The 13,019-nt window shown below is 40.0% G+C and overlaps 1 protein-coding gene across 3 annotated transcripts in view; it reads left to right on the top strand.

Annotated features, from left to right (window-relative positions):
- Positions 1–13,019, top strand: part of INPP5F (inositol polyphosphate-5-phosphatase F) — a 39,122-nt gene that overhangs the window by 8,373 nt on the left and 17,730 nt on the right. For 2 of the 3 annotated variants that reach the window (XM_064431471.1, XM_064431473.1), the window contains exons 2-5: positions 4,753–4,833; positions 11,309–11,445; positions 12,123–12,251; positions 12,840–13,007. In XM_064431471.1, the coding sequence (XP_064287541.1) occupies positions 4,753–4,833; positions 11,309–11,445; positions 12,123–12,251; positions 12,840–13,007 (515 nt within the window). Of the gene's footprint in view, positions 1–4,059; positions 4,124–4,752; positions 4,834–11,308; positions 11,446–12,122; positions 12,252–12,839; positions 13,008–13,019 lie in introns of those variants that run through there. The other variant, XM_064431472.1, reaches the window with a different exon arrangement.

A 13,019-nucleotide genomic window follows, 5' to 3' on the forward strand; every position in this document is an offset into this window, starting at 1 on the left:
AACACTTCTGGTGTTAAAATTTACATTAGCAGAGCTGTGTGATTTATTTTGGCTGTACATAGTGAGTCATTCTGCTTTTATTTTTTCTATATAAATATCTATGGCTTGTGTTGGATGGTGAAAATGATGGAGAATTAGTGCTCTGTCAGACTCCAGGAAGACTTGTTGAGAATTGCCACATGAATGTCCATACTTACACACTTAGGTGCAACCTGAAGGAAATCCAGTGATGATGTGGATGTTTTATATTGAATTCACTGTCAGGAAACACTTCCTAGCTGAGGTTCATTCCCAAATGCCCACAACAAGGGAGATGAGAGGTGTGTGAGTGCCCTCTGAACTACAGCAGGATTGGATGAGAAACAATTACAGCTGCTCAATGGATTGAACCAGGCAGTATGGGCTGGATTCAAATGATAACAAATGAAATCTTCTTTTCTTCCTGCCTTCTCCAGAGGAAGCTGCCAGCCTTGCCTCCAGCCATTCTGTGTTGGGCAAGTGGTTTATCCCAAAGCAGTGGTTTGTTTTCTAGTCAAGTTTGTTCCTGACCTTGGATCATCTCAGCTGGTGGTAGACTGCAGAAAGAGCCAGAAAGCAGTTTTGGGTTTTGATGCTCTTCCAAGCTGCTTTTGTATCACGTTTATCAGGGTTATGTTTGTGTAAACACAAAGAATTAAAGAGGCTTTATCTGGTGCTGCACGGCTCTGTGTGGTGGTGGTGGAAGTCAATCACATCAAAGCTGGTTTTGTTCTGAATTTGTGACAGAACTTCTGTTGTGCTGCAGCTGAATGCTGATACAATCACTGTGAATGGTAAATGCATTGCAGTGGTCATTTATCTCTGACAGGAATCAGCAAAAAACCCCAACATTTGTTTCGGTAGCTTGAATTTATTTAGTAGGATGAGGAAAGAATGAGCAATTTTGTACTTCAGGATGGAAGCTCGGTGAGCAAGTGTATACATCAGAGTGTTAAGGCCTGTCAAACACTGGCAGTTCTCTCAAATTTAAACACATTGAGGACAGCAGAGAATTCCTCAAGTCAGGGAAGATCTTCCACGGGACTCATCTCACTGCTCACAGTGATTCTTTCTGGACTTTCTGCTTTCATTGACAATGACTGTTTTGACACTGCTCTTTTATCATCAGCACAATACTGTAAGAAGTCTGTTTCAACATCCCTGTACTGCAGTTTAAAGTTGATAAGTCTTTCTTCCTGGCTCTGTGAGGTTTAAAGGAGGACTAGTATGACATTTATAAGAGGTTAAGTTTGTGTGGGGAAACAAGAGTAACTATTGATAAGTTGTATTTCACATTGTATCTCAAAGCATTGTCTGTTTTGTCTGTAAGGAAAGTTCAGAGTTTCCTTTCGATAGAGCCTTGTGGTGGTTAATTCTTACTGATAGGCATTTCTTTAAAAAAGAAAAAAGAATCAAGCTTGTCATGGGCTCTTTGAGCATTCAGCAGTCAAATGTAGCCAGGTCTCATGTATACTATCTGAAACTTTGAACTGAACATTTTCAGTTTTGTTTTGTATGGTTGTTTTTATGACTTTAAAAGGATGTGGATACCTTCTGTAGCATGTATCACTGTCTACCATCTTAGGCTGCCTCTTAAATTCTGTAAAATATAATACAGTTAAATACTTACATCCTGCAGGTTTGCAGTTCACATTCTTGGATCTCTGAATCTTTGCTTATGTAATGGCTTTAAATATAGAGTGGTTATAATTTTCAAAGATACAAGATAGAGACTGGAGATTGCTGCTGCCAGTTTTACCGAATGGCTGCAAGGAAAAAGTCTTGATCAATTTTAGTGTTAGACAAAAGTTGGAGGCAACTTCTTGCTCTACAGAGTGAATAGGGGTGCACTCAGCATGAAAGCCCATCTTTGGGGATGGCTGGGGAAATTATGTTTAAATCTTTATTTTGTTTGGTTCATCCATCTCTTATTTCCAGAGTGCACTTCTCAGGAGCAAGAGGTTCATATTGGTATTTACTGTAGTGATATTTATTCAGCATGTTGGCTCTGAGCTATGGTTGACACACAGGAAACTGAATTCTAACCAATAACAAACTTCTAATCAGGTTGGAACCAGATATGCTTTATTTAGTTAAAAAACCCCTGCCTTACCTCTGTGCTGTCACACATACTCACACATACTTTCCTATAGAAAGTTCTCTAGAAATAGCATAAGAAAAACAAATTTAGTGATGCTGTCACCAAAAGGAAGTCAGTGTGATTCCACAAGTGGTGTTTTTTAACAGCCTACAAGCATTTTTCCTGTAAAGCTTCTTTGCATCTCAGTTTTCTTGGACACTGAAAAAAACATGGCAATCTCCTTATATATTGCTAAATATGTCTTTTTTTCCCTATGCCCTGCCTTCCCCATGGAAAATTTTCTTCATTCAGCCTTTACCATGACTAGCTTGATAATCACAGTGACCTGAGAGCCTGTGCTGCCCAGCTGGTGGATCCACATTTGCTGCATTTAAACTCTGAAAGTGGAATATTTGATTCCAAATACCTTCTCTTCTTTTCCAAAGCTTGTCTGTACGTAAAGTTTAGAGCCATTTCTCATTGTGCCTCTGCTGCTGGGGTAGTAGGATTCCTGTAGAAGGCTTGGATTTTTTGGTGCTGCCTCTGTCAGAGGAACCCATCCGTGTAAGATGTTTTTTTTTTTTATGTCCTTTTACAAGCAGGTCTAAAATTTTGTTTCCTTATTCCTCTAATTAACACAAAATCTTGTTTCCTCATTTTTTTATCTCTTGTAAACTCCTAGACAAAGGCTTTGGATAGCAAGTGAGGTTTTCTTGCTAATACTTTATCACAGCAGGAAATCAGAGTTTTAGAAAGACACAGAATGTTTTCTAGATTGCCAGGCTTATGGCAGCCATGGTAAACCTTCACTAATATGGTTCTGTAAATTCCTCCTGTGTCTGGCTTTGTTTGCTGCTTGATGTCACTGGCTGGTGGAAGTATGAACATTAGGCTAATTACAAAGATGGCAATAAGTAGATGAAGTGTGAGGCAATGCAGCTGTAGAAGAGTCCCAGGGTTTAGACAGAACTGGGAAAGAAGGTGGAAGGTTTGGGAGTGAGGAAGGCTCCCAGCATTCCTCTTTGCTGCCAGTGCAGATTTCCCACTCAGCACAGAGATCCTCCTGTGTGTTTTTTGGAGTGAAACTGAGCTCAGGCTGTTCTAGGACTTGTTTTGTACGAGCACAGATCTGCCAGGAGGATACAAGATGTGTTCAGGTGCTCCAGCAGGGATTGGGGGCACATCAAAGCTGTCACCCACTGTCACTGATTTCCTGGTGCTCAGCTGTGTTAGTCTCCCCAGGAAGTTCCTTTTATTCTGCCATGATTCACATGAGGTTCTGTGCAGCTCAAGTCACTGTCCAGAGGAAGGAGGAAACAGGAATTTGGTCCAGCATGGTTACAGGCATTAATTGCAGCCCTGCATGCTGCAGCAAACATTGCTTTAAATTCTGCTGCTGTGGGCTTTTGGTTCTTGCTTGTCTGTATCCAGGCACGTGTGATCCATCCCAATTAATAAGTTTATTCCAGACCTACCCTGACTGCAACTGTTTCTGCTGTAGCTCGTGGAAATGCTTGTGTTTAATGAGGAAAATAGTTGAATCTTGTACTATTAAATGTTATGCTGGAAGCTGTGAAAACAGTGTGTGTTCTTGGACTATCAGGGCCTCAACTACAAATGTTTTGAGGAGGATTAGTGCTCTAAAACAACTGTGTAAAAAAATCGTACTCTCAGTTGTCACCTGCAGATCTCAGATTTACAAGAAGAAATGAAGATATTCTAGATAAAGTGTTTATGTAGATGATTTGTACTCTTTTGTGAATTTGTTCTTTCAAATGTTAATGTTACACCAATAGTTAACATATTCATTTTGTCTGGATGTTAAAACTGGAGAAGCTCTTTTACCTTGGAACAAATGTGTTTTGGTAAATAATAACAAGCTTGTCCTTCATGATATAGAAAAACATTTTCTCCTTTGAGATTTTTCTCTGCTACACAGATACTTGCTTTTAAGTATTTGCTTTCACTTTAAAGATTTGAGTTAGGAATTTCCTTCTTTTCCCCACTCTCAAATCCTTGAACCAGGTACTGAACTCCTTTTCTTCCTGCTTTCTCTTCTACTTCCTATGTGGTTGACTGGAATTTATTAAGAACAGGAGAACTAGAAACCTAAACCTTAACTTTGTGTGCTTTGATATTCCATGTACTTGTGGGGAATGTTTTAACAGAAGGGGAAGTGTCTGTGTGTGTGTGTTTATAGAAAGAGGATGTGAAAGTAATAGTAGCTGGATACAAATGGGAGGGAGCTGGGGGTGAAAGTCAGCATCTGCTGGGTTTTGAAGCTGTGCTGGTGACTCAGTGACCTCTATTCAGTTTCACTACAGCCGTGTAAAATTTTGCTTAGGTGAAAAATTCTAGTGGATATGAGAAGAATTAAGCCTCTATTAAATTTAATTATTGCTGCCTAAAGCTACTTTTCCCCCTCAAAAATATGGAAAATATCTGTGGTAGGGCTTTATGTTGGAAACTTAGTAATTTTTTCATAACTACTGGGTAGCAAGAAAAAATGGACATGTACATCATCTTATTATTGCTGGAATTATTTTACATTTTCTACCCTTTAAGGTGGGGAAAGTGGAGAGGGTGACTGTTCAATTTAATTGTCCTGTTTTATTTACTGTTTAAAAACAGGACCTTTGTTCTTTTTTTTGCAGCCACTGATCTTCTTTTGGCTTGGAATCCCATTTGTCTGGGCCTGGTAGAGGGAGTAATTGGGAAAGTCCAGCTTCATACAGGTACGTGCTTTTTTCTCTTCTGATGGGGTTTTATTTGTTTACTGCTGAAGCTCTGTGATGTTGCAAATGATACTGCTTAGCTCCAGTGGAACAGTGTAGTGTTCTTTGCTGTGGAGGAGCACCCCCAAATGGACTTGTCAAGGTGATTATAGCTGCACAAACAAATGCACTCTGCTCTCCAGTGAATGGATTGTGATTTGGCACTGTCTTATAAAAATAGAGGCTTGCATTCACAAGTAGTAGAAACTTGCATTTGGAGTTCTGTCTGAATCTCCATGTGAGATTTATAAAATTCTTAAATCTTTTGGAACAATCCTTTTAAGGAGATTCCTGTTGTTTTCTTATGGTACAGTGCAAAAACTAATAAAGGAAGCTTTCACAACAGTATAAGGCCTGAATTCTCAATGCTGTATGAAAACATGAAGAATAATTGCTGCCTTGGTAGATGAATCTTTGAAAGCAAGAGGAACGCTTAAACTCGTTTGCAGTTAAATGACAGAGTATAAAACTCAAGCAGGTGTAGAATTCATTGTTATTTTAATGATAAGCTTGTCTCTAACTGATAGTAGTAATGTTTTCCTGTAAAATAAACTCACTACTCCTTTTGCTTTATCAGCTGCAAATTCCTGTAGCCATAAGTATTTATTTTGATATATACCAGCTTTGTCCAGCAAGATACCTCTGCCAGTAGAGCTCTGGCTGTCTATTTACTGTCAGGGAGGAAAGGTGGCCATAAACCCTTGCTCTGTGCCATTGTTTTTGTGAGTGCCTGCACCCTGCATTTAAAGTAGTGCCTGGCAATATGATCAATACAGGTAAAGTTTCAAGTGTGTTCCAGGAGGGCAGGATGGATTAAGTGCTGAAATGGATCAGATGTTTGTGCTCCCTTGAATAGAAACAGATTGCTCAGGGTGGCAATAATGGGATGGAGAGCAGGGACTGGGACACCCTGGCATGAGGCAGGGCAGATAAATCCAAGGAATTATCATGGCTCCACAGGTACTGTGACCCCTGGTCCTGTTTCTGGGAGTAGTAGTTGAGAGCCCACCTCTCCATGAAGTTCAGGATCATGTCCTCCTCCTAGTCACATCACTTCATCTTTGAGTTCACCTGATATTTCTGTCTGTGCTCATTCTCCAGGTTTATTCAACCATCCTTTTTCAGATCTGGTGCTATGAAGAGGTTCAGACTCTGCCATCTCACTTTCTCTTCATCCAGGTTGTCTGTGCTGGTCAGCATGTGCTGTCCATGATGAATGATGGCTCAACTCCAGTAATGCCCTTTTTCTGCTGTGGGAAAGTGCTCAGTGGTTGGTTTTGACACATGTTTTTGTTAAATGTGGGGTGTGGTGTTTTAAAACCAGGCCCTTGGGTACACAAAAGCCTTTCCCCCCTTCTCTCTAGGGAGTGTAGTTATAAAAGCCTTTGAAAAGGGAGACTTCAAATGCTTTCTGGAAGGTTTTTTAGTGTGTTGTGGCAACTGAAGATCTTTGCATGTGTGTTTATTGTGAGCTGCTTCCTCTGCTTATGAAATCCGAGTTGAAACTTTCCTCTGAGTGTGACACTTCAACAGGTGTCGTCTTGCTGTTGTCAGGTAAATTAAGATTATCAGGTAATAAGCCTGATATCTCTTCTTTCCATGAGTCCTGTAGAGCTACTGAATCAATTAAACTCATCCAGGAATTCCACTCAGCTGCTGCTTAGGTCAGTGGAAGTGTTCCCTTTTGTCTCTGCCTTGTTCAGCTGCCATCATCACAAACTGTTCATCCTTTTTCTTGTAGATATTCTGATATTTAGTGATGCAACTGTCCTATAAATGGTGTCTTGTTTTCTACTATTAAATGTCTAAAGAAAGACAGCCTCCAGCTGTTTATCCTTACTTTTGAGAGCTCCTTGAATTTGCTGCCATTTCCTGATGAGTGTCATCCATCAGGCTGCAGTGACAAGGAGAGGGCTGACTGAGGTGTCTCACACAGCTCTCCTCAAACCTGCTATTTTTAATTAATTCCTACTTGATCATATTCCATCGTGGCTTGATGCTATCCTCAGGCTGAATCATCTAGCAGTCTGTAACAGTAACCTGTCTTCATTACTTATTCTTGTATCAATCTTTGTCACCTGGAAACTTTATCAGCAGAAGTTGTATAAATATTTAACATTGCTGGATGGTTCTGTCCAGGCTCAGCAGGAGAACTGTGCTGCAGGAGCTGGGTGAAATGCCTGACCTGCAACAGGAGGACTTGCTGCTCTGATTTCTTCTCCCCTGCCCCCAGGTTATCAGGATCAGAAAAATTAGTTTGAAGCTCATTTGGTGAATTTGGGCTTGTCCTGCTCAGGGCCTTGTTACCAGCTATTGTTGAAAAGAGGTTTTAAAAATCCTTGGCACACACAAAGACTGAGAACCTCAAATGCCTTTTTAAGTATTGGAGTTGCTACCAATGCACTCAAAGCCTGGATGCATTGAATATATTGGACATAGATCCTCATGTGTTCTTGCAAGATTTGATTATTGCAGGAATGCTGGAATTGTCTAAGATGACCTTAAAATGTCCCTATAATCAGTCATGGGCTGTCTGTAATTTAGCATTGGAATACCTTTGCCAATGAGCTGTAACTAGGGATGGGTTTTAATTTACTCTTAATCTTGCTGGTTTTATTGCTTGCCTCATACAGAGAATTTGTAGGAAAGCTGCTGTGACATGGAAGCTGTCTCATAGAAACCAGTTAGCCAATATTACATGGTTTATTTTTTAATTCTTCCAAGAATTTTTGATATGAGGGGGCCAGTTGTACCTCTGAACATAATTGTACACTTATATTTGAGATTCAAATCTATTTAAAGCAATATTTTGTGATTCTCCAAATTGAATTTTCTTAAACATTCAGAGACTTTATTTCTTTGTGTGTGTAGGGAACTCAAACCCAAACAATAAAACAGTTGAACATCAGAATGTAAGAATATAATTGCTTACCATTTTCTGGCCCATCCCAAAGCAACTTGTAAGAAAATGCACAGTAATAATGGCAGTAAAAGGAAAAGGGTTTTAGGCTGTATTGTGGAGATTTTACTGCAACAGATCCTTGCACATTTCCTTGGTAAGATGCACAGTTAAAATTGTCTTTGCATAATCTTCCCATATGGAGGCAAGCCCATCTCTTACATAAAGGATCTCCTTTATAGAATTTAATTTTGTTGTCCTGTATATCTGACTATAACCAAAGCTGTATTTCCTAACCAGTTCCAGCAATTGTCTCTTAACACAATCATTTCTGCCACAGGTTCTTGTGTTTCTTGGTCAGAGCACACCCCTGTGCAGTGCAGTGTCTGTACTTGCATTCATTTGGAGTGTTCCAGTGCTGGTTAATTAAGGCCCAGGTTAAATGCTGCTGGCAAAAGTCCACAGACTCTGTAAACAGGAGGAAAAAGGAGTTCTTCCTTCCTTATCCACAGCTTTTTTTTTTGTTTGCCTGTCTCTGGATCTTGATAGAAACTACAGGCAGTTCTGAAATCTCCTCATTGAGATATAACTGAATTTCATACAGTCAACAACCAAAAGCATTCTTTATGCATGCAGCCAATTTTTAAGCTGTTCAAGTAACAAAAAGTATGAAATTGGTGGCGTAGAATTTCTTGGCTAAAATCAAAATCCTTGCAGGAAGCAGGATTTGTAATAAACTCATGTACAGCTTATGAGAAGTTACTGCAAAACCATTTTGGGGAAAGTAAATGCTAGATTGTTGGGGAAGTGTTAGAGAAAAACAGCAGTGTTGTGCTGACAGTGTTGAAACAACAGAGGAGTAAATTTCCATTTTAGTGAGGAATGAGAGGTAATAGCTTCCTTTGGATGCAATACTTCAAGCTAGTTGTCACCATCTGCTCTGCCTTAGTTCATAAAACACTGAAAGTGAACATTACAATCTGAGAGATGACTTGAAAAGTGCACTTTTCTGGGGTGCCATGCAGCTGCCCAGTTCTGCAGTGCACACCATCCCTCACACACTGAGCAGGCAGTCACTAATGTGTGGAACTGCTTTTTTCCTCCTGACTGCAGAAGCACATTCTCTATATTTAGAGATTCAGTTATTTAGGTATTGCTGGCTATTATAATGTGCTGCTTTTATGGCTATTGTTGAAGCTTTTACTTCAGGGCATACTTTATCTGCATAATTACTTCCTGACTGTTTACTTTTGATCTGCTGGAGAATTCCTGTTCTCTTTTAATGTTCTGTGGCTCTGGCTATAATACAAAGAGTTTTGCAGTGTACACCAAGATGACATTTCAGTGCATTTTTAAAAATGACAAAAGGATATTCAACTCACTTGTCTGTATAAAGCTCTTAAGTTCTTGTTTACAGCTAACAGGATTTGTTAATATAGGTAGGGGGAAGATTGGGCAGAGATTTTTCCTTTTCAAGTTTTTTACTGAGGCATATCTACTCAGAAATGCCTTTACCTTGTGCTGATCTTCAATAGAACCCTACTGATTAAATTCACTGGAAATCTAGATGGTTGCCTTTGTTAGGAGAGTGTCTGTTTTGTTTGTTGACATACACTGTGATCTCCTAGGATTAAATTGTGTGGCCAGCCTTCTGCAGGTGGGAATAAATGAGATTATAGGACTGCCCAGCAGGAATACCTGCCTGGACACCCTGTTGTAAAAGCTTGGATTGCCCTGGCTTTCAGACACTGCTGGGTTTGCCTACTAGAAATCAGCATAGAAAGGGTAGACATTTTCAGATGAGCTGATAGGCATCTTTATGTGCTGCTGGTGGGTTTGGCAGCATTTCAATTTCTCCTTTGCAAAAGGATTTTTTTAACCTCTTCATTGATCTTCTCTCTGGTACATAAAATCTGTCATTTTCCTCAGCTTCCCTTTGCCCGTGGCTGCTGGGTGGGATGCTGGGGCAAAGGCAGGTGTTCTCCAGGGCAATTCCTGCAGCTGCACAGAGGAGCTGCTCCAGCCCCTGCTGGCCACTGGGGCTCACGGAGTGGCATTGCTGTCACTCTCCTCTCCTGCCCTGGTGTCCTTTGACCAGTTGTAGGAGACTGTGCCTGTGTGACAGCTTGGATTGTTCTTGTGGCAGCCCTGCTGCAGCCTCGGGGCTGACTCTGCTCCATCAGTGGCACCCTGAGCTCCCTCCTGACCCGAGGTGTCTGATCCTGCAGGGATTAGGATTCTGCTGCAGGGTTCAGGAGCAGCACAGGGCTCCCTTTACAGGACCATGCACGTTAAAGAGGTGGTGCATGGCTTCATTCCCCTTCCCCTCCTGCCTTTTTGGGAGGCACCCTCTGGCTCTCTGTCTGTAGTTATGAAATTTTTAAAGGCTTCTTAATACCTAACACAAACATATCTCTTTTTTGAAGGCAGTAATGCAGAATCCAAGGGAGGATGCAGTGTCACAGCACACAGTTGTCTGTTGGCAGTGACTATTCCTGTTCTTAGATAAAAGGATCTGCTGGGGTTTTCTGTGTTTTTCTTAAGCATTCAGAGGATAAAATACTGTTTAGAATTTACTGAGCAAGGAGAACAGGGTTTGCATTTGCTATAGAGCTGCTAAATAGACTTTTCAAAGGCTGTGTATTGTATTCAGAGGCACAATACATGACATGTTCTGCCATCACAAGTGTGGGAGCGTATTTAGGTCTATCACAGCAGGCTTTTTGTGTCTTTATGTCACCTTTTCAGCTGAACTCAGTTGGCTGCTTCTCAGCTGGGAGAAGTGGTGAATGTGTATGTTTGTCTCTAGGACTTTCTCTGCCTTTTCCATCTCCCTTAACAGAACTTTTGCTTTTGACTCCTGAAGGCCCAGCACACAACTCCTGCTCTAGCCAAGGGGTTGAAATCTGGGAATGTGCAGGCACTCCTCAGCAGTCAGTGGGAATGTTTTTTGTGTTTCCCTGTCTCATTAAAGTGTGGGTGCTATGGCTGCAGGTGCTGGAGGCTGGATATGTGCATGGAATGCGCCTGTCACCAATATCTTCATTAATTTTTATCTCACTAATTTCTCCACCACTTTATGCTCTTCAGGAGTGATGTCATGAGCCTCTAAACACGTGTAAACTGCTTTGTGTGGTGCAGTCCATGTTTGCTCATCAGATTTCTTCACTCATTAATCTTGTAATCAGGTGTTACCTGTGCCTGTCTTGTTGTTTGGTACATGACAGGAGGTACAAAGGGAAATTCTTACCTTGCTGTTTGAGTTCCAGCTGTCCTCAACTTGTGCTTCAGCCTAGAGATTATTAATTGCTATAGGTGAAGGAGGGGCAAGTCTGTGAAATAGTTCATCTCCTTATTATATTAGAGACTGAATAAATATTTTAAAGTATTTTTCAAATTTTATTGCAATGCGTAATAACAAAACACAACAATAACAAATCATGATTCACTGGGTTCTTCTAGTCAAATGGTTTCTGACACACTAATCAAAATAAATTCCTGACAAGACAAAGCATCTGCTGGTTTCTTTTTCCCCAGATTTACCATGGTGGCTGCTTTTAATTCGTCAGAAAGCATTGATTGGCAAACTTCCAGGAGATCATGAGGTGTGCAAAATAACCAAGATTGCAGTGATTCCACTTTCTGAGACAGAACCTCAGGATCTGGAACTGGAGGTATGGCCGTGTTCAAGGAACCCTGCTGTCCCCCTCCTGCTTCAGTGAAATGAAAGTCAAATGCCTCTTGTCTCTTTCTCCTGGTATAAGCAAACACCTTGAATATTTTGTGCTTTTTTAAATACTGTTTTTTGATAAAAATATATTTTTAAACAGAAATCACAAGTTCTGTTGGAGAGGGAAATTGCAACAAAATAATACCTAAATTTCACAAAGATAATTGGGAATACCAAACAAGAATAAGATTTACTGAACCAGGAGCGAGTATATTTTTTAATGGATTCTCTTGCTTTTGTCCCATTTCGGAATCTTAATTCTATAACTTTGCTTGAAGGGAAATCCTTACTTAAAATGTTGCAATTTTTTTTCCCCAATAGAGAATGGATAAAGAAATAAAAATAAGTAGTGCTAATTTAATTTGGGTGGGAATTTGGGGTGGGTCTGGGTACTCAATCCATGTCAAATTGAGGCAGAGTCTCACAATGACAGGGGAAAATGCCTTTTATAGAAGAGTGAGAATTAGGCTATAGATGGAAACCTGCATGTTACCCCTCTATTTCAGTGTCTCCCCTAGGTTTGTGGGCATCAAAACGTTGCTTTTGCAGACTTTCAAAAAAGTATTTAAATGTTCTAAAGAGTATTTAAATGTTGGCTTTAATTCAATGTCATTATTTTAGCTTTGTAAAAAGCACCATTTTGGGATAAACAAGCCAGAGAAGATAACACAGTCCCCAGATGACACAAAATTCCTGCTGAAGACTCTTACTCAAATTAAATCTAATGTGTCTGCTCCAAATAAAAAGAAGGTAAAGTTTTCTACTTTTTTCTAAAAGTTTTCTACTGTTTTCTTCTTTGTTCCAAAATGTCGAGTTTATAATTCAAAAATTTTGATGGATGATCAAATGGAATACAAAGACCTTTAAAAATTGCAGAACTGTCTTGATGCCCAGTTTATTTTTTTTTTATTATTTAGCTGTGGCTCTTCTGTGATTTTTTTTTCATTTTGTAATTACATAATTTTGGCAGAATTGCTAATAGAGTTCTTTTTTACTAGGATTAGCTTCTAGTGAGGTTCTAAAAGTCTAGAAATTGCTTTGCATAAGTTTTTCTTATAATATAGAGTTGGACACAAAATTTGGTTCCTCAGAGAACAGCATACAATCTCATCTAACTGCTTTTAACCAATAATGACTTGGATTATGAAGTCAAAACAATGGTTATTAAAATTAGAATTATGTTTCTCAGGCTGCTGTCACTTGTGTTTATCTTTGCTGGGAGTTTTAAGGCTTGCTCATCACTGGGAAAGTGTTTGTCCTCCAAGGCTAGAAATGGAAAATATGACTGGAGTCTTTTCACTCACAGAGAAAGACATGAGAGCCATTATTTTCTTTCAGATTAGAGAAAGCAAAGAGAAAGAGAGACTGGAGAAGAGATTATTGGAGGAGTTGTTCAAAATGTTCATGGATTCAGACTCCTTTTACTACAGCCTGAGCTATGACCTGACCAATTCTGTGCAGAGGCAGAGCGCGTGTGAGAAAACCAACCTGCCCCTGTGGCGAAAAGTGAGTGCTTGT

Source organism: Passer domesticus, chromosome 8 (assembly GCF_036417665.1).
Source record: "Passer domesticus isolate bPasDom1 chromosome 8, bPasDom1.hap1, whole genome shotgun sequence".
NCBI lineage: Eukaryota > Metazoa > Chordata > Aves > Passeriformes > Passeridae > Passer > Passer domesticus.